Genomic DNA, 22,362 nt, shown 5'->3' with positions numbered 1-22,362 from the left:
CAAGTGTTGTCTTGAAGATGTATCCTTAGTAGTATACTACTGTACTAACAGTAACAATACTAAAAGAGGCTATGGATTACCGATGGCTCCTAAACAGACCCCCTCTTTATTCCCATGGAAACTTGGATGTCCGTTTATGATCCTCTGACCTCCCTCTTTCTTCAAAAGTTGAACTTGATACCTTATATTGGGCTAACATAAAAACAGATCTAAAGTTACATAAGCTTTCAGGACCTCAGAGGTCTCTTCTCCATATGCTTCCCTTAATACTTCTACTCGCTCTCTCTCTCCATTCCCTTTTTTTCACACCCCTATTCCCACTCTTCACTCTCCCATTTGTATGATAGAAATTCACTTATTTAATATATGCATCTGCAACAAATTCACTGCATGAAATTAATCTTTAATAAGATCCTTATGACAGTAGTAATTTTAGCTGGAAATACAAGGAAATATTTTGATGGTTTTGGTGGTTTTGTAATTGCTCATAAGAAAATTGGCCTTTTAGTTTTCCCACACTAAGCAGAATAGGAACAACATATTTTTAGGAGTAAAGAAATGCAGTAGCTCTGCCCATTTTCAAAACATTCATGGGACTGATTTGCTTACCAATAAATTGTATGTCTATACTTGTACAATGTCTCTATGAGCATTTTGGACGTTGACTTGGCTCTCAAAGCTACCTTCGATCATCCTAATGCTACCAATGGATCTCTCATCCCATTTATTTGTGTAAAAAAAAATAAAAAACATCATAAATTAAATGACATAATGTTACGGTCAGGTAGACGAGGGATCCAACAATGCAGGTAAGCACAGCTAAAGAAAGTCCAGAACACAGTCCGAGGGCAACAGCAGGCAGCAAGGTCAAAAAACAATCTGAGGTCAGGGCAGGTAGATCAGGTGCAAAAACGGTAAACAGGTCCGGGTTCGTAGGCAGGCAGAAAAGAATCGTGGTCGTTTAAACAGGCAAGAGGTCGGTACACAAGGCAGAGATCAAGTAGAACAAGAAAATAGCACACCCAACGCTAGATAACGCTTAGAACGGGCAAAGACAAGGCAAACAAATGAGGTTTATATAGAAAAAGGAAACACTCACGTCATCAGCCGCGCCGTAGATTGATATCAGGTGCGTTTGCTGTTCCCACCACTAGATGGCGCACTTCCGTCGTGTTCCCGGCGTGTGCACGCGGCCAAGTGCCTGGAGCGTGAGCGGGTGCGTGCGCCCGAAGAAGCAGGACTGCAAGCCTCCCGAGTGACCGCGGCAGGACCGGAGGAGGAGACGCCGACGTCGGGGGATCCAGCGTGTGCGGGCGAGGTAAGTGCCGCAGCGGCGCGCGTAACCCGTCGGCAACTCGCGTGTGGGACAGAGGTGGGGTTGCCGGCGCCCGGCGAGCCAGCGTGAGCAGCCGGAGAGCGAGCCGTGGCGGCGGCGCGCGTGACACATAAAATATATAGGAATCATAGTCCTTGTATTTTACTAGATTAATTAGTAATAAAATAATATAACTTTCTTCATTCAGCAAGTTTTAAATTAAAATAGGCTTTTAAAAGCATTTTTTCTTCAGGTGCTTGAGTATTGATTCTACGTATTTTAATGGTGTTTCCTAATGTAGGAATACTCTAATTTGCATGCGAGTGCTGCAGCCTTTCTAAATGATCCATGAGGATACCAATCCTGTCTGCATCTTCCTGATTATAGATGTCTATTTAAAACTCTGCTTCTGTTGTCTCGGTTACCAGAGTAGTCTTTATTGACATTTTGATGAAGGGAAGCCGAGAAAAGGCTACACAATGATCTAACTGATAAGCAAAAACCTCAGGAAAAAAAGAGCAGATATAAATACATATGTTAGGTGGACATAATCACAACAACATTCCTATATTTGTGTGCATGTATGATAGACTTTATTGGCATAATACAGGGGATTTTCTAATTATCCAAATAATAGGAGAACAGGAGAGTATAAGTTTTTGGTGTTTATGTTTATGTTAGTGTGTGGTGTTAACATGAGTGGGCGCTTAAGTATTTGTGGTGTGTATGGATGTTTGGTATATGGGGTTAGCATGTGTGTCAGTGTATAGAGTGTTAGTAGTAAGCCTATGTTAGTGGTACAAGGGAGAGGAGGCAGATTGTGTGTATGGTGTTAGAGTGAATGGATGTTAGAAAGAGTTTGCATGTTAGTAAGTACATGTGTTTTAGTTGGGCGGGCGCTGAACAAATATTCTACCCAGGCACCACTAGCCCTAGGCTCACCACTGATTTACAAATTCTGATAACAAGACTTTCAAGAAGGCTGCTTTCTAATATAAAAAAATACCCTTTGAGGGACAGTCACATCGGAGATATGTGGTTGGCTAACAATGCTTGCATACTTGGTGGCACTCTTCTTCTTCCCTTTAAAAGCATAATTTTTTAGTGAAGGCTGCTGAACCATTTAGCAGCACTTTCTCCTACGTCTGGTGGAAGGTCTCAATGTATGCACGAGACTTCTATTATAGGTGATTACAGATTATTATAGAAGTGAAGGTTTCGATTGAGCAATAGCGGTTGCTACTTATCAGTTAGTGACTGATTAACAGCACATGTATCAGCAGAGTATAAAGGTTTAATAATAAATAAAAAAACAACAATGCCAGCATGCAGGAATAATTGTCTGATCAATGCTTACGGTGGCCCAAAGAGCATGGAGGATACATTGCATCCTCGATTGACTTGAATGACAGTCATAAACTTCACTAGCAAGTATAGCTTTAATAAACTCTTTAGAGAAGCACTAAACTCCCTTAACTCCCATCTCACTGGAAACAAGATGGATGGATATTTTTTGTTTACTCTTGGCTGAGCTATGGATATGTGGGGTTATAGGTGGGCTTTCTATACCCAAGGTTAAAAATGTATTATCCCATCTGTATAGCTTGTGTTCAGTACCTTTGTATATAGCTGATAAAAATATGGCAGTGACATTTATAGGCTTCCTTAATGTGAGGCTGTACAGGTAAATATTATCCTATGCTCAGCTCCAGCAGGCTGACGTGTCTTGCAAATAGTAGTGCAAATTTCTGGAAGTTACTTCAGTTTGTTGAATACTAACGTTTCTGTGAATGCCTGTAATAGCTGTGATGTACAGCTATTCATATTTCAGGCCATGAGATGTTCCCTGTAGCCACTGAACATCAGCTCTCCTTGTGTTTGAGGATATACAATGCTTGATGGCAAACTCATTACTAATATTCTGTGTATGGAATTGTTGTTTTTAAGTATTTAATTTGTTTCAAGTTCAACTTAAATAAGTCAGATGTGATTTGTTTTTGCAATATTTATTTATGATATGCAATGACAAGAATATATTTCTCTGGCAATATCTGCCAATGTAAACTCGCAATAGCCTTACTGAGGCTTATAGTGTAATTTTGGATATTTCATCAGGCGTTCTGCAAGTACTCTTTTAAACATTCAATTTCTATTCATACACATGTAACCTTTTTCCTCCTGACCTATGAAAATATGTAGTTGAAATTCCAACATTGAAAAGTGATAGATGTATATATAAGTCACACGTGTTAACCATATATATATTAATTAATGGAGATTGGAGCAAATTTTGACATGCATTTTACTGCATGCAGATCAGCACATGCATCCTATTTTTGTTGTGGTTAGACATGGAAACCTCTCATTCATTGTCCTCGTCCCTTTCCTTACTCCTATTGAAGCAGGAAGTATACTTAAGCATGCATCCAATTTTTGTGGCGTAATGTAGAGGACTGCAGGTTGTGGGCGGGAGCGGGCAGTCAGGCACTGTACCTGCGGGTCCCGGTAATCCCACGCAGTCCCGCAAGGGTGCCTTCTCGCTGCTCCCTAACCTGCAGTTAAGCTAAGGAGGTGGGCTTGATTGGCCACAAATGTGGCGGGAGTGGGCGGGAGTGGAACACCCACATTGCGGGAGAGAGCGGGATTGGCAAAAAACCAGCGGGAGCGGGATTAAACAAGCAGTCCCGCGCAGGGCTCTAATAAGGAGTTTGAATTTCTGTGGCAAAAACCTGTCAGTGCCTACTGTTATGTCACATGATGTGCATTTTCTGAAAAAGTCTGAGGAAAAAAAATGACACAAATAAAACATATTTTTGTAAAAGTTTGAGCCATTCACAATACTTAGAATTATGGTTCTAATTCTGCATTTATGTCTTATTATGCAACGTAGGTGGAAAAACACCTTAAAAAAGGTATTCTTGTATCTCTATCTCAGCATAGAGGTGTTAATCTCTAGATTGTTGTGACCAGGGCTGGGAAAGCCCATTCGATTGGACTTTCTTGATGGGCAGCCTAGATAGCCGAATGCTTCTTCTCCCCAATCAAATTCTATGTTTCTGAGTTGTACTTTTTAACTCTTAGTAAGTGCTGACATTGACCTTAATGAGTAAACCTATTCACCCCTTTATTTCTGTTAATACTGGCAGAGTCTTAACTTAGCTGAGTTCAGTGTAGGAAACACCATTCATTCCTCTATTAAAGACGCTGTTGTGTGGCTGAGCATGATGGTAGATGTGACCCCTATCATATGTATAGCATTAGCTGGCTGACTGGCAGCACAGGTTGGTTGGGGTGTTCACTGGGTAAGTGGCACAAGGCCAAAAATGGTTTCTCATTTATTATGTACAAAATAAGTACACATATATGAAATATCGCATTCACAGAAGAGAACCAGATTAAATCAAACATTTTATTCAACATCACATAAGTAAAGCTAGGCGCTGTAGCTAGCACACTCTCCTCCACTTTGGGGTAAAGGTGTCCCCATCCTCTCCATCCCTGGACCGCTTCACAGGAGTCGTGCCTTCTTCAAAATATTTTCCCTTTTTCCCTTTTGGTGTCAAAATCTCATCCTCTTCACCTTCCAACTGCCGCTTTATACCTTTTCTGCTTTCCTCAAAGATTTCAATCTTTCTTTTTTTAGTTACAGCAAAGCCATCATCTTCTCCATCCCAGAGTTGTTTCAGCGCTCTCCTGTTGCCTAAATAATATTCAACATCCACCATTTCCACATCAGTTGGAAGAAGATCAAACACCCTCATTTTGCTGTTACCTATTCCTTTCTCAAAATTAAATGCTTTGAATCCAAATCTCTAAGAGCAGGAGCATCAAATGACATTTCAGTTCGGAAATACCCAGTTTATGTGGTGAGCATGATGACATAGGATTGTGACATCACAGTGATTTAGAACAATAGCCCATGTTTTATGCTTCCACGTACATAGAGACATTAACAATATATATATATATATATATATATATATCTATATCTATATAGCTATATATCTATATATAGATATATAGATATATAGATATAGATATTTATATATATTAGGTTGGTCAAAACCAGTTCAATTGTCGTGAAGGGGTTAAATATATTTGAATCAGGGGCGTACCTAGAGTATTTGGCACCCGGGGCAGATCCTGTACGTGGCACCCCCCCCCCCAAATGTAAAGACATCTACAAAATTATGTTGGCAAGAATATTTATTGCACCAATTTGTAAACTGTATGTCAACTGTAAACAACAAGAAATCTGAAAAAATAAATTAATAACTTATAAGTAAAATAAACACATATAAATAACATTTACTGAACATATAATAGTGCTTTCTTTAATAACCCTCCAAAAAAAACAGCGTCCACATTGCCCACATAGAACCTGACCAGCACCCAAATTACACACACATAGGACGTGCCATCTTTGCCCCCAAACAGCCCAGCATGAGTCAGCATTGTTCCCAAACAGCCGAGTGTACGCCATGTTTGTCCCATAAACACGCTACCTGTGCCATCTTTGTCCCATAAACACCCTGCCTGTGCCATTTTTGTCCCATAAACACCCTGCTTATACCATCTTTGCCTTTTTGACAAATCAACTCTACATCTGTGATTAACACAAACAATTCACTTTCATTCACACAACAATTTATTCTTTCACACAAATTATTTACACATATTCATTGATGCCTTCTCACAAATTCATTAATTCTCTCACTCATTCACACAATTCATCCACACATTAATCCATTCATTTTCGCTCTCTCATTCTGACTCTTTATTTCAATATTCTTGCTAACCTCCTTTCTACCCATTCTCACCCCCTTCAGCCCTATCTACCCCTTCTCACTCCCTTCTCCCTATCTACCCCCTATCCCCTCGTCTCACTCCCTTCTCCCTATCTACCCCCTCCTAACTATCTACCCTCTGCCCCCTTTGAAGTTCACTTACCTTTCAGGAGTCCTGCGATGGGGGTGCAAGGCCTCTGTCTCCCAGCTCTGCCACTGTATGGAACAGCATAGAGTGATGGGAGTTATGATGTACTTTAGAGCATAATTATATAATGAAAAAGACATTGGAAATGGTACAGCATAACACCCATCACTCTCACACATTTACCAATCTACACTTACCAATCCACACTTACCATTCCACACTTACCATTCCACAGATTCCACACATACCAATCCACACATACCAATCCACACATACCAATCCACACTTACCAATCCACACATACCAATCCACAGATTCTACACATACCAATCCACACTTACCAATCCACATTTACCAATCCACAGATTCCACACATACCAATCCACACATACCAATCCAGAGATTCCACACATACCAATCCACACTTACCAATCCACATTTACCAATCCACAGATTCCACACATACCAATCCACTCTCACTGTAACTCACTGATTTCCTACCTTTCCTCTTTTCTTCTTACAGCAGTCAGCTCCTTTTCTTCTTCTTCGCTCCTCTTCTTCTGTCTTCTTCCGGGTTCAGAGGGCACGGACGGTGGTGGGCGCGGCTTCAGTGTTGTGCGCCGGGATCTGACAACAAACCCCGGCGCACAGCAGCAGTTGCCGCGCGGATCGTGAGGGAGCGGTATCGGAGGTCTTTAACAGACCTCCATCTCCCTTGAGTGATTTTAAGCCGGTTCCACCAGCTTAAAATCACTCAAGGGAGCCGGAGGTCTGTTAAAGACCTCCGATACCGCTCCCTTGCGAGCCTTCTCCTCCAGCGGCAGACATTACTGTCCGTCTTTGGAGGGGTGCCGGCAGAGGCGTATCTACTGAAAATAGCGCCTATGGCAAGCACTGAAATTGCGCCCCTGTCCAAATAAAAACCCATTTACTAGCCCCTGCTGCCTATATATATATATATATATATATATATATATATATATATATATACATACATATATATATATATATATATATATATATATATATATATATATATATATATATATATATTAGTCCCTGCTGCCGATAGCGGGTATAGATCAACACGCAAACCCAGATCAATTGAAATTCACTTGTGATCTCAGCACTGAAGGTATATATCAAATAAACAGAATCAGACATACAAGTCCTGTATTTGCAGGTATACAATAATAATATATGAAACGTAGCATCGCAGGTATAGATCAACTGAATAAGACATATTAACCCTGTATTTGCAGGTACACATAAATAATGTATGGAAACATAGCATAGCAGATATGGATCTACAGCATAACACAAAAACCCAGCTTTGCAGGTAAAGATCAATTGGAATTCACATAAAAACACGGCATTAAAGGTATATTTAAAACCCCCTAAATTACAGGCATAGATCACAGGTTGCACACCGCAAAGCCAGCCCTGGCGTCCACACTGCCGACATAGAACCTGGCCAGCACCCAGATTACACACATAAGATTTGCCATCTTTGTCCCCAAATAGCCCACCACAAGTCAACTTTGTCCCCAAACAGTCCGGCCAGTGCCATCTCGGTCCCCAAGGCTCAAACCTCCTGCTAGTGCCATCTTTGCCCTTCCACAATTATACATCTATGATACACAAACACTTTTACAGTCACTCACTAATTCACACTTTAATTCAGAGAACTCATCCACACATTAACTCATGCTCTCCCTCATTCAGACAATTCATCCACACATTAACTCATGCTCGCCCTCATTCAGACAACTCATCCACACATTAACTCATGCTCTCTCTCATTCACTCAATGCATCCACACATTAATGCACACTCTTTACTTATATCTACCCCCCTCCCTCCCTCCCTCATCACTTTTTAACCCCCTCCCTCATCACTTTTTAACCCACCCCCTCCCTTCCCACTTTTTAACCCCCTCCCTCCCTTACCACTTTTTAACCCCCTCCCTCCCTTACCACTTTTTAACCCCCTCCCTCCCTTCCTCACCACTTTTTAACCCCCTCCCTCCTTTCCTCACCACTTTTTAACCCCCTGCCTCCCTTCCTCACCACTTTTTAACCCCCCCACTTTTTAACCCCCCCACTTTTTAACCCCCTCCCTCCCCACTTTTTAACCCCCTCCCTCCCCACTTTTTAACCCCCTCCCTTACCACTTTTTAACTCCCTCCCTTACCACTTTTTAACCCCCTCCCTCACCACTTTTTAACCCCCTCCCTCCCTTACCACTTTTTAACCCCCCCTCACCACTTTTTAACCCCCCCTCACCACTTTTTACCCCCCCCACTTTTTAACCCCCCTCACCACTTTTTAACCCCCCCTCACCACTTTTAACCCCCCCCTCACCACTTTTTAACCCCCCCTCACCACTTTTTAACCCCCATCACCACTTTTTAAACCCCCCCTCACCACTTTTTAACCCCCCCTCACCACTTTTTAACCCCCCCCTCACCACTTTTTAACCCCCCCTCACCACTTTTTAACCCCCCCACCTTGAAGTCCAGCGACGGGAGCACGATGTTGCCGTCTTCCTGCACCGCTCGCTGGTGCCCGCTGCTTCACTGCTGAGCGCCGTAATATGACGTCATATTTCGGCGCCCAGCAGTGAAGCAGCGGGCACCAGCGAGCGGCTTTTAAACACTGATGCGGAGGAGATAGAGGGGCGCCTAGCAACCGCTCGGCGCCCCTCTATCTCCTCCTCATCAGTGTTTAAAAGCCGCTCGCTGGTGCCGGCATTTCATGCAGAGCGCCGCAATATGCCGGCATATTGCGGCGCTCTGCATGAAATGCCGGCACCGGGATGGGGGTAGAGGGATCGTGGAGGAGAATGAGGGGCGCCGAGCGGTTGCTAGACGCCCCTCTCTCTCCTCCGCATCAAAAAAAAATAAGAAAAATGCCGGTGAGCGGCATTTAAAAGCCGCTCACCGGCGCCCCCCTTGAGATGGCGCCCATGGCACGTGCCATGGCTGCCATACCCTATATACGCCTCTGGGTGCCGGCAAGTTGGCACCCCCCTGATGAGCGGCACCCGGTGCGGACCGCCCCCCGCTAGGTACGCTACTGATTTGAATGCATGTTTTTTATGGACAGGGGGACCATGTTTAGCCACACCCACTCCCCACCCACTCCCTGTTCAACTGTCACCCACTTAAGACTGTTTCGGGCTATAACCATCCCATGCCTGACGAAATCTTTCTCCATCGCCCATATAGCCCTTCAGAAGAAGAGGGGGAGCTCTGGGTATCCCAACCTGGCAGGTTCCCAAGTATGGTCATTTAAGAAGAATTAATTACTTAAACATGTAAGAAGGCACAAAACAGAAAACTTTCATAAGGAAGTGCTTCCACAACATTCACAAGCATGCTGCAAAATGCACTCCAATATCCATTTTACTCAAATAGGGCCTTACACTACATAATATGTATTACTTTATCATTGAACTAATGCTAAATTGTGTGTGGGTATCCATGTGATATAAACATACCAATTAGCAACCAAAAACATTTCACAGAAAGGAAATTCCTTAAGATGTATATAATGTAACCACTTCTTGAGCCTCTCTCAAATATCATCGAATATCTGAGGGAATGATGCAGTTATCCATTACCTATTCTGACTCCACAAATGATAACCACAAATGTAGAAGATGTTCATATAAATTCTCAACTTTATGAGGAAGCTTAAATAATTGAACAACTGCCTTACACACTTCATACCTAATGGCTTTTACACTCAAAATGAATATGAATATGTCCAAAATTTTCTAACGCCTAACCTACAGGCAATACATATTTGAATTGCTACTTCAATAAAAATGTATGCATGCGGATATCACAGGGATCTCATTATCAGTTTTGGTCTGACTCTTCTTAACATTTTCTGTAGATGACCACAGAAACATAAGGAATGTCAGTCTACTTTCCAGAATTTTTATTTCTTTAATGCATATTGGAGTCCGTCTTGCATGAAGGGAGGTCCATGCAAAATGGACTTCAACTTGGCCTTAAAATGGAAATAGAGCTATAGTGTACATTTAAGGAATTATTCATTGATTTCTGTTTGGTGAACTCTGGTCCTTCAGGATAAAGATGAGTTTAGTTACAACTGTGGCCATGCCAAGACTCCTTGTGGCACAGCCTGGTATCTAAATCTTCAACAGTGATGACTTTCAATTCATATTAATCCTGTGTGGGATGCATCCAACAGGTAGACACTTCATTAAGGCTTTTTTAAACACTATAATTAACATAAACATGTAGGAGCAGGGACTGCATAGCAAAATTACATGCAAAATAATCCCTGTATTTAGATTTGCATTCTTTAGTAGGTACTGTTTTTTTCCTCTTCCACCTCTTCCACCTCTTCCACCTATACTTGTTGCCATATACTTAAGTTAAGGCACACAAAGGTAACACCAGTGTATTTGTGTCTAAGATTCTATAGATAGGTACACAAAAAGATTGCCATGAAGTTTATTAGAGAACATATTATTTCCAACTAACAAATGCACACAATCAAGTTTATTTCATGTTCTAACATGAAGAAGACTTCAACACCTGATGCTACATAGAGGTTATGGCTTGAGGTTGAGGTATACCCAACTGACTTGTATATGAAAATATAATCCTATAAACCAAGAATAGCTTGTGCTGATTAAAAATTAGCTTTTAGTTTGAGGCTAATGAGCCGGGACCTACTGAGACCAAAATCTTTGAACTAATCTTTTGGCAGTTTATCATCTAGTAATAAGCAGTACTTTAACACATTGTCTACCACATAAATTGAATGGCATGGCAGTGATAAGAAGAAACTGTGTTAAGATTCTCACAGTTAATCAATATTTCCAGCAGCGGAAGAGTTATGCAATGCAAACATGCATATATGTTAACAATATTAGAGAGCACACAGAAAAGGAAAAGGCAATGTTAGCAAAGCATATAATAGTGGGTGCACAACCACACATCCAATTAAGCTTTCCTTTCCTTTACATACATCAACACACAAAATATATGAAAATGCAAAATGTAATAAACAAAAGTATATTACATGTACTACATCATAAGGTACCAAAAGTGTAGACTAAGTGCAAGCACTGTGCTACATCCAATCAAGATGGTGCAAAGCACAGCCATGATTAAGAGACACCCATTTAGACAATTAGCCCTCTATTTCAGATTAGTTAAAGAAAATATTAGTTCAGATCAGTCACTTAATGTTTCCTTACATTTCACTTATGTAATGGTACTTACATTTCTCGGAAGTGAAACATTATACATGCTGTTAATGTCAAATGTAATGTCTGTATTCCTCCTTCGATCAAACTTGTTTAGGTAGTTTTACATAAAATATATTAAGTCATATGGATATGCAGACATTCCTTCGTGTCAGTTTTCTGTCATATGTCTAGTTAACACATCAAACTGACAAAGCTGTAAAAAAAAATTTATCTTGTAGCCCTACTTTATGTCCATGTTCTCATTAATGGGATTTTAATGATGACTTAATTCTGTGCGCAGAACTACTACGGGGCTGCAAGAACTATCCTTTCTGATAACCCACTTGGTTTGACATGTGGAATGGTATGTCCAACATCAGACCTCTGTGTAGGTGGATGCAATTTATATGCAACGGAAGAAGGGCCAATTAATATCGGAGGACTGCAACAATTTGCTACTGAGGTATGTAAAGTCAGCTGATCCTTCTCATAATTTTGCATTTCGCCATATGCTCATCAAAACTGACAATAAAAATACTCAAGTCATCTATGCAAATATACGTTATGTACTTTCTAATGCCTGTAGCATATTTACAGAACATAAACCATTGACGCGTCATGCCTTCAATGGGTTAATCAACAGAAGCAGAACATGGAATTTCATCTTTCAAGGAAGTAATTGTAATCAAGGTTTACTGACATTTCAAAAGACGTTTTGAATGGGGAAAAATGTTGCGCCAATTAAAAATATAATGATATGCTAAAAATGCATGTTGTAATTTATAATTAAGTGTTTGTTTTAAAATGTTGTTGCAAGTGCATGCAGGGTTAGAATAATAACACATTTTATTGAAGGAAAATAGTTTTTACTTAATATTATATCTGTCTTGTTCAGATTATCATCTTGCAAATAGTTTTTTATATATATATATATATATATATATATATATATATATATATATATATATATATAAAGCATTTTGAAAGCACAAATATTCCCATTTAGAATAAAAACCAGTTTTTTTTATTTCGGATTCTAGAGGCACAAGCAGATTTCATAACTCGCCTAAGGTTTAAAACAAAGCTGACTACATGTGGTGTCTACCTGTCGAGATAGACAGCATGCCGAAAGTTAATCCTCTATGTCACTAGAATGTTTGTGCGCAACTGGAAAACCACAGTGCATGCAATGGTCCTGGGTCACAGCTTGACACTGTGAACACAATATGTATAAAATGGCAAAACCCAATATCTTAATCTATACATACCCAATGTACATTATATTTAGCGTTTTCTGCCAGAAATAAATACCTCCGATACATATTTTTATGGTGCATTTGGTGTTAAACTTGCCATTCTGCTTCTAGTGATACTTTCTGCTTGTAACCAAGGGTGGGTAATACTAGGCTGATGCTTCATATAGGTTATGGCTTCTAATTATCCACAAGTCTTGGCACAGTCAATAGTGTCCATATTGAGACATTTTGCCTTCCCTCAGTTGTAGCTTTGGATGGTTTATTGTTTTTAATAGCGATCTTAATCTCCAGACTGTGTCTTCTAACTGCTTCATCCTACCTTTTGTCCAAGGAGACCCACATTAACCTGAGGTTTAAATTCTGAGCATGAGTAGATGTCTTTAATTCTACATTTGTACATATGGACCCATATGCTCGTAATCTATGGAACACAGAGAACAACCTAAATTAGACACTTATGTTTCTACTAGTTATCAAATGTCACCTTGGTATTTTTCGTATATAAATTGAAACATAACTTTTCAAATTTATTAATACAGTGATATTATAGAGCCACTTCTCCAAGTAACCTGTTTCAGGATTACAGGTATTATGAACATCATCTGGTATACAGACGGTTAACTTAAATACTCATCTGCTGGACTCCTGCATAGGCAAAGAGCTTGAGTGCCGGTCCTGATCTATTTGTGCTTTCAACCATTGCCACAAGTCATGTTGTTATTGATCCTACGGCAGGTGACACTGATGCTGACATTTCTATGCAGACTTGCTTGTCACAGAAACACTGCATGTGATGTCGCTGCCATTGAAAGAATGACAGGCGTTAGAGGGTTTTGTTGCTGGTGATTGGCAATACCTGTCCTGGAGACAGTGTATGTGTATTCAATACAGGTGTCTTAATTACCTAATTCCATTTCAGCCTTTTACATGTCACATTAATTACTTTAAAAATTGCAGCGGAAAAAAAAATTATGGAGGTATCTGTAATGTTTAGGAATCTCCCACATTTTCGTAGGCAAAATCGCAATTTTTTTCAGTGGCAGAAATAAATGTAGTGTATATACATTTAAAAAGAATAGTATTTTTTTTAGTTTTTTTTTTTAGGCATATTGTGAAAGAGTTTGATCTCAGCATGAGTGACAAGGGCACAAAGACATGCAGCCAAGGGGAACAATTACTTTGTGAACATGCGTTATTTTTAATAATTTGGGTCTCCATGGGAGGTCAAATGTTACGGGGCCACTGAATGAGAGACTGCATAATGGTTTTCAAGCAAAGCTATCAATCAGCATTTGACGTCTTTAAGACATACTTCATTGATGGAAACCTCTGCCGTAGATGTTGTAGCATGTCTTAAGTACAACTCTGAAAAGCTACTTAATCCGGGTGTCTTTCCAGGAAAAAGAATACTCCCATACAAAAATGTTAAAACTGAAAAATATTCATGTTAGGTAGATGTTTCCTTATAAAGCCTCTATTCAGGATCTTTCATCCGTTTTCTTACCACAAAACCAATGACTTCTCTCCTTTGTATTATTTATTAGAAATATCCTAGGCAAGACCTTTCATTTTTGCTACACAGATGTTTTTACTGTCTTGAAATGTTCTTTAGCTTTGCAGAAAGAAATAATTGCAAAGCGTAGTTCCCCTCAACAAGCTGTTATGACCATGTTTGTGCATGGTTTTTGACCATCCTCTGAATCTTTTTTTTATGTTAAGGGAGCAAATAGTGCAACATATTGAAACGTTAAAATATAACTAAGCATTTTTATATTAGATCCCATTTTTTTTAAAAAATCTATAAGAAATTCATCCCATGGCAGTTTTTCAGTGCCCTTACAACAAGTCATGCAGGCGTCTGGAAGTACTGTTTTTGTGGCAGAAATGTTGCCCTTTCCTTCTATTTATTATGTGTTTAATATGTTCAACCAAGATCAAGCAATGCCTAACAACTTGCTCTGTGGTAGTACCCTCCCAGGAGCATCTCAAATGTTTTTTCTCCTCCCTTGTACCATTATATAAAATAATTCTCCTTGAGTATTTCAGGCTAATCCTTCCCTGAAGGGCTGTCTAGATCTAAAATAGCAGGAAAACCTCCTCTGCATATGACACCAGTAGCCCAAGATAAATGTTTTAGCCGCTCTCTTTAGGCACAATGTACAAGGTGTCCATGTCCAGATTACTCTTTGTTCTTTGAGAGAGCCCTTAAGAGTATTTAAATTTGTCCTTGTGTCTGATATACTCAACCAAGAAGCAGCAGTGCTTAAAGGGGAATTGTTGCTGTCTTTTTTTACCATAACTAAATTCATTTATTGAAACTGCCCATAGCTTGTGCTTTTGTTTGTCAGTGTAATTATTTTGGAAATGTAACCAAGTGGAAGCTGAGTTCTCTTTTTCTTATCCAACCTTACAAATGCTTAATTAACCAATCAAAGATAATTAGAAACTTTACAATGAGGGAATGATGACTTAACTGTAATAATCATTCTGAGAAAAGGAATTTATAAAAATTGGCAAAAGGTTTAGGTGGGTATGAAAAACTGCTACAAAGTATGAAAGTTTTCATAAAGAGACAAGTTAATGGTTTATTTTTTCTCCTTTAACAAAATGCAAAAAAAGATTTCTGAGGAAAAAACAAGCCTTCTTGCTTGTCTGGTATCTGTAGATGAGTGTTTAATAAACTCAAAAAAGAAATTGCCCATGGGGAATACTAAAATGTATAATTTTAAGAAGGCCAATTTCAATAAGATAAGGGCAGCTTTACAACTTATTGACTGGCATAAGGGATAAAAATACTGAGGAAAAATTGAGTATTTTCAAACAAATATTAGCAGGGTACACTTCTCAGTATGTACCACTAGGAAACAAATATTAAAGAAACAAATTGAAACCGATGTGGCTTAGTGGGGACGTTAAGCAGAAAATTAAAAATAAGAAAATGTCTTTTACAGCATTTCAATCAGACGAATCAGAGGCATCCAATAAAGCATGCAAAAAAGGTGATTCGATGGGCTAAACTAGAAAATGAGAGGGTGATTGCCAAAGAGAGCAAAACTAACCCCAAAATTTTTTTTAAGTACATCAATTCTAAAAAAACAAAAATGAAAACGTAGGTGCATTAAAAACAGAGAGGGGAGTGTTGGTAAAGGAGGACCAGGAAAAAGCAGAAACTTTAAATAACTATTTTTCCTCAGTATATATTAAGGAGGAACCTATGGCAATGGATATACATAAGACTACGGAAAACATTTTTCAGTCAAACTGTGAGTGGATGGCTCAGGACAAGGTGCTGCAGCAACTAAAGAAAATTAATGTTAACAAAGCTCCGGGGCCTGACGGTATTCACCCACGAGTACTTAAGGAGCTGAGTCAGGAAATAAGTGAACCTCTGTTTCTAATCTTTCGGGATTCTTTTCTTTCAGGAATTGTACCAGAGGATTGGAGGAAGGCAGATGTGATTTCTATTTAAAAAAAAAAAAAGGGTTCAAACTCTGTGCCCGGAAATTATAGACCTGTGAGCTTAACTTCCGTGGCTGGGAAAGTATTTGAAGGGCTGTTTAGGGATAATATTCAAGAATTCCTTGGGAAGAACAGTATTATTAGCAAAAATCAGCATGGTTTTAATGAAACATAGGTCCTGTCAAACTAATTTAATTGCATTCTATGAAGAAGTAAGTAGAAGTGTAGATCAGGTTGTGGCAGTGGATGTAATCTACTTTTTTACATCTTGCCAAGGCGTTTGACACGGTTCCACACAATAGGTTAGTATTCAAACTGAAGGTAATTGGTCTAGATGCAAATTCTTGTTCTTGGGTAGAACATTGGCTTAGAGATAGAGAACAGAGAGTTGTTATAAATGGTAAATTTTCAAGCTGGTCAAAAGTGGTAAGTGGTGTCCCTCAGGGTTCTGTTCTGGGACCAATTTTATTCAACATATTGATAAATGACCTGGCAGTAGGCATTGAAAGTCATGTTTCTGTGTTTGCAGATGACACTAAACTAGGTAAAGTAATACAGGGCGAGCGGGATATTACAGTGCTGCAGAGGGATCTAGATAGACTGGGGGACTGGGCACACGAATGGCAGATGAAATTCAATGTAGATAAATGTAAAGTTATGCACTTCGGGGTAGCGAATGCACAAGCAACCTACACCCTAAACGGTAGTCAATTAGGGGTAACGACAAATGAGAAGGATTTGTTAATTGTTATAGACAACAAACTAGGCAACAATGTGCAATGTCAGTCTGCGGTTGCTAAGGCCAGTAAGGTATTGTCGTGTATAAAAAGGGGCATCAAGTCGCGGGTTAAAGATATAATTTTGCCTCTGTATAAATCAATGGGAAGGCCGCACCTTGAATATGCTGTGCAATTTTGGGCACCTATTCTAAAGAAGGATATCATAGCACTAGAAAGGGTGCAGAGGCGGGCTACAAAATTAATAAAAGGAATGGAGCACTATAGTTATGAAGAAAGGTTAACAAATTTAAATTTGTTTAGTTTAGAAAAACGGCGCCTCAGAGGGGATATGATAACATTATATAAATATATTCGGGGCCAATACAAACCATTGTGTGGAAATCTGTTCATAAACAGGACTATGCATAGGACACGTGGTCATGCGTTTAGACTGGAAGAAAGGAGATTTAGACTAAAGCAGAGGAAGGGGTTTTTTACAGTAAGGCAATAAGGATGTGGAATTCTCTGCCTGCAGACGTAGTTTTATTGGAGTCTGTACAGACGTTTAAACTGGATGAATACCTGGAAAAACATAATATTCGGGGATATAATCTTTAATTATGGGGAAACAGCTTATTGATCCAAGGAGAAATCTGACTGCCATTTTGGGGTCAAGAAGGAATTTTTTTCCCTGGTTAGTGCAAAATTGGAAAGAGCGAAACTGGGGGAGGTTTTTGCCTTCTTTTGGATCAACAGCAACAAATTAACAGATATAGGAAAGGCTGAACTTGATGGACGCAAATAAGCTCAGCAATAATCACCTTTTGCCTCGATATCCACTTTATACATGGATCCCTTGAAAGTAATTGCCCGCTGTACAGGACAGCCTTTAGACAAAACTTGGGTAAGAGGTGCAATAGCCGGATCACTATTATGAGAATCCATGTGAGCTTTTAAGTTTTGTTAGTTGATATAAGCAACCTGTGTGTGCTTACATATAATACATGTAGTACTAGATAAGTACTAGTAAGTGTACATATTTCTTTATAATCACAATAAAGTTATTTTTATGTTGTCCCTCTCTTCTGCTTGAAGAAATATGTTATAAATAAATTCAGAAGGTTTCTCATTTTAACTTGTGTCATGAAGGTATTTCAAGAACATTGATTTTTCTTCAGCTGCGAATAAGGCGTCAAGCTATAGACCTATTGAACTAAATACACAGCAAGGGCAAAAATCCTATACAAATAGAAAATCTAATTATATATATATATATATATATATATATATATATATATAATATACACACACACACAAACACATAGCTATAAACACCAGGCAATATAATTATCCCGTATTAGGTTTATTTATTGGAATGTTGTGTTTAAATTTAAGCTTAAACATGCATAGACTACCCAGCCACATTTTGACTGACTGGAAGGACTGTTGATTTGAGACTCACGCTATTTGAAAGCTAAAGGTCAGTTTAGTAATATTTTTTTATCGATTAAACAAAATACAATGGTAAATAGTAGGGGAGGTGATAAGATCAATATTAAATGTTCTGGCACATATGTTTTGATCATACACTATCTAGAAATGATTTGAATACATTTTGCATAATTTCATCACAATACTAGTGTTAAATCACTTCACAATACCATTACTAATATCATTGTGCCTTTCCAAATGGCATTAAATGATTACACAAAATGTGATATTTCTATTTGTGTCTGAGAAGATATCCATCCATTACATAACCAGGGTCCATAAAACCAGGGTCCTTTACTGGGTTCCAAGATGGCTGTCACATAGTAGTGCTCTGTGTAGAGCTCTTACTCTGCGCTCACTAATGAAATACAAATAAGTATGACAGTCCACTTATTGCTATCTTCCAAATGTATTTATTTTTCACCTTTTTTTATTGGGCCATTTTGCTAAGCTTGATTCGTAGGGCAAAAAGTACCTGGCTGCACTTTAAGCATGCTAATAGGGTCATTGGTGTAAATGATATCATATATGACACTGGGTTACATCATCATTTTATTTTTTTAACAAAAAAAATAAACTCAGCAACATTTGTTCTGGTAACTGTACTAATTTTCATTGCTAACTGAATGCATGATTATTTTATTAATCTATGAAATATCTTAAAATGGTTTGGGAGGTACGGATATGTGTCATTTGGTAAATTTCCCGATGATTGAGACAATGACCTTTAAGAGAAATTTGACTGCCAGCTCTTATATGTAAAAAGTATTTCTTATATAATACAACAATTTAGTCTTAAGAAGTGAGCATTTTAATCAATTTCACTCATACATTTCACAGTCCCACAGAGGTAGATATTAGAAACACAATACTTCTCTAAATGTTAATAATTTACTCTTACATGTTAATCCCCCATCTGATCAGTGATTTGCTATAATAATATTTGTATATTGTCTGGACATTGTCTGTGCTCATTTAGTAAGTTGACTGTGCAATCTTTGGGTATTTTATTTTTCAAGAAGTAATTGGGCCCTACTTTTCTGGTATACTAAATCTATGCTTTGCATTATTGATTAGGAAACACAGTGTATGTGTAATGCCCATTTCTTTGTGTAGTGTGACACTTCTTCATGGATAATTCAGTAACCTATTAAATCTATGGGAATGCAAGGATGCTTCACATCTTCTTTTTGAAGGAGTATTTCTTTCTTCCCTTTTAAAGAACTTTTCAGCCAAAAAAAAAATCTTTTTAGACTTAAGACATGCTCACTAAGATTAGAGGAGCCACAGTGCTATCTTAAGCAGATACTTCCTTCATAGTTAGAGCCAAAAAGCTGTGGAATACATAACATATAACATAGGGGGTGACAGCGAGTACACTGGGGGCTTCTCAATTGAGTTGCTTTCTATCGGGTAAAGGTATTCAGCAGTACAGGTCTCATGTAAAAGTTGTGGATCCAGGATTTATTTTTGACTACCTCTAGTGTCACGAAGAAATGTTTCCTCCCTTCTGCACAAAACTAGCATGTGATTTAAATGTTTGTTTTTTTTTATTATAAGTGCAACTTAATGGACTTGTATATTGTGAACCTTACTATGTTGGTATGTAACTTATTTAACAGTTTCTTGATTCCTGAAGCATATGCATTGATCTCAATTTGATTCAACATCTTGCCTATCACTTTGTAACCAAGATATTAAAGTGAGAACCACCAACAGTTCAGCGATTCGGTTTCAATATGTGACAGAAGAAGAGACTGTCTTTTTGTTGTGGTAATTAATGTACTGGTCCTACAAGTGTGCTTTTTACTTGAATATGGACTTCAAAAGTCTCACAGAATCCTCTGTCTGAAAGCATGTGAGCAATTGCATTTCTCACATGTGAGTAGTCAGTGTTCCTCAGCGTTGAACACTTCATTTATAAACGTTAAAAAAAGAAACGGATTTTGTCTTCCTTTTTCTCCTATAAAGGTTGGCTTTATGTTAAGAGTTTTGCAGTCATAACATTTTGAAGTAATCCATATAAAATTCCTGATTTTTTTCCCCCCTCTCTTCTCATTTCTCTCGTTTCACCCTCATCCTGAATAATGTATTACCTCTAAGACGTTGAATAAATTATTAAAACATACAGTGTGTTATGTCTCATTTCATCCATCAGTTTTCATATTGACAACGTTTGTTTTACATAACTGTGTAAGCTGCACTTGTGGGTTGGGTATAAGAAGCGTGTTTATATTCCAGATGTCTGAAGACAAATCACCTAAAAGAAGCGACTTAAGTTTGTTTTTTTTCTCCTCAAAACAATGACAAATATCGTGGCGGAATGTTACATTTTAAGAAAACTAAATGCATGCAATATCCATTAAAGCATGATCTGTTTCCTTTTAGTCTTGTCATGATGATTAATAGACATAAATTATTCCTTGATATATTGGGCTAAATATCTGCCATTTTTCTTTAAAACCATTAGAAATCTATTACAAAGCTTTGTGCTGACACAATGATTAATACATTATGTGCAGCAAGGGATAAATATTGCAAAATGGTGACATTGTGAGACTTCAAATATATGTTTAGATGAAAATGCAGGCTCTAAACCTTCGGGATGTGATAATTCACTGGTGAACACATTAATCATGCGTGTACATGTATGCAGAAGTATGTGTGAATATACTGCACCTCTCGAAATGGGTATATGCAAGTCTACATACGATAGATTTTTATTTTAGATAGTATTTCGCTGTTCGCATGTATTGTGGCTGAATCTATGTGAAAGTATATAAAGCAAATTGTAACAATAGTATCTTACCTGCCAGTGTTTTTCTAGTGCCCACACAATCAATAGGGCTCAGCCACTGTGTGCAGGTCGTTACTTTTAAACGGCATACAATCCTCGATGTCTATCTTTATGGTAGCATACCCAAAGTCCTTAAGAAATACTGTTTATTTTGTAACCAATGGTTATCCTGTAATTTATGACTACACTTGAGGAATCCTTCATCAGAATTCTCTTTAAGATACAGATTTAAGGAGCTTAGAATGAAACCAAGGGCAGACACTTATAGTAGCCTATTGTGTCATTGAATCACCTTTGCAAAATCCAAGTAGGCTACCTCTTCATCTCCCTGGTCCACATTTTTTTTAAATAATGACATATATGCTTTCCTTTAATCTAATGGAAAATATCAAAATGCAAAAGAATCCTAAAAACAAAAAAATTAAACTGCTGTCTGTTACTGAACTTAATAATGAATCAGTCCTAGTCCTGGTGCTTAAGGAAGTACATTAAGTTGCTCTTGGATTCTCTCCTGGGTCAGCCATGTAAATAATGATCACAAAGACCCAGGCAGTAATTCACCACCAAGAAGAAGCAAGAAGCATTTTTGCAACTCTCTGTCTCTGTGAATCTATCTGCATTATTCTGGCCTCTCTGTGAACTTTCATGCAAGGGCCCTTTTGCAGAAGTGAACTAGGGAGGCCAAGAAGGGGACAAAAAATGACACGGGTTGAAGCAGACGAAGAAAGAAACCAAGAAGAGACGAGAGACGATGTGGAGCTGTGGGAAAGGAGACAAAGCATGAGTCAGTGAGTGAAGCGTGTGAGAGAGTGGGAGAGATTAATTTATTAATGATATAACATAATGGATGTGGGCATGGTCTGGGGGGCAGCATTCCATCCTTCGTGAGATATCTGCCATTGGTTCCTCACTAGAATATACTCTCTCTCTCTCTCTTTTGCACTTCTACTTTTAGCTTGTTATCTGTAGCCTGCAATTTTCTGTGCAGGTTTTAGCTGGTTTCATATAATATTGTTAATCAAAAGAGTCCATGTTTTCATCACCATTTACCAAATGTTGCCTTACTTGGTGATAGGGTAGAAATTCCACACTTTTCTTGATTACCCACTCCAGCAACCAGTGCTTCTAGTTAGCTCTTCCACAAACTTAGACTCATAT

At 38.6% G+C, this 22,362-nt stretch overlaps 1 protein-coding gene across 1 annotated transcript in view; it reads left to right on the top strand.

Annotated features, from left to right (window-relative positions):
• The window catches only part of LOC149279414 (dihydropyrimidine dehydrogenase [NADP(+)]-like), a gene marked incomplete at its 3' end in the record, with an annotated part of 261,334 nt that overhangs the window by 67,053 nt on the left and 171,919 nt on the right, over positions 1 to 22,362 (top strand). The window contains exon 5 of the mRNA XM_089501186.1: positions 11,784 to 11,945. Coding sequence (XP_089357312.1) covers positions 11,784 to 11,945 — 162 coding nt within the window. The remainder of the gene's footprint in view (positions 1 to 11,783; positions 11,946 to 22,362) is intronic.

The sequence above is a fragment of the Sceloporus occidentalis genome, unplaced genomic scaffold (genome assembly GCF_023333645.1).
Source record: "Sceloporus occidentalis isolate IW3139 unplaced genomic scaffold, rSceOcc1.0.p SCAF_166, whole genome shotgun sequence".
In the NCBI taxonomy this organism is placed as follows: Eukaryota; Metazoa; Chordata; class Lepidosauria; order Squamata; family Phrynosomatidae; genus Sceloporus; species Sceloporus occidentalis.
Note: the sequence above shows the minus strand (reverse complement) of the source record. Positions and strands in the feature narration are given on the sequence as shown.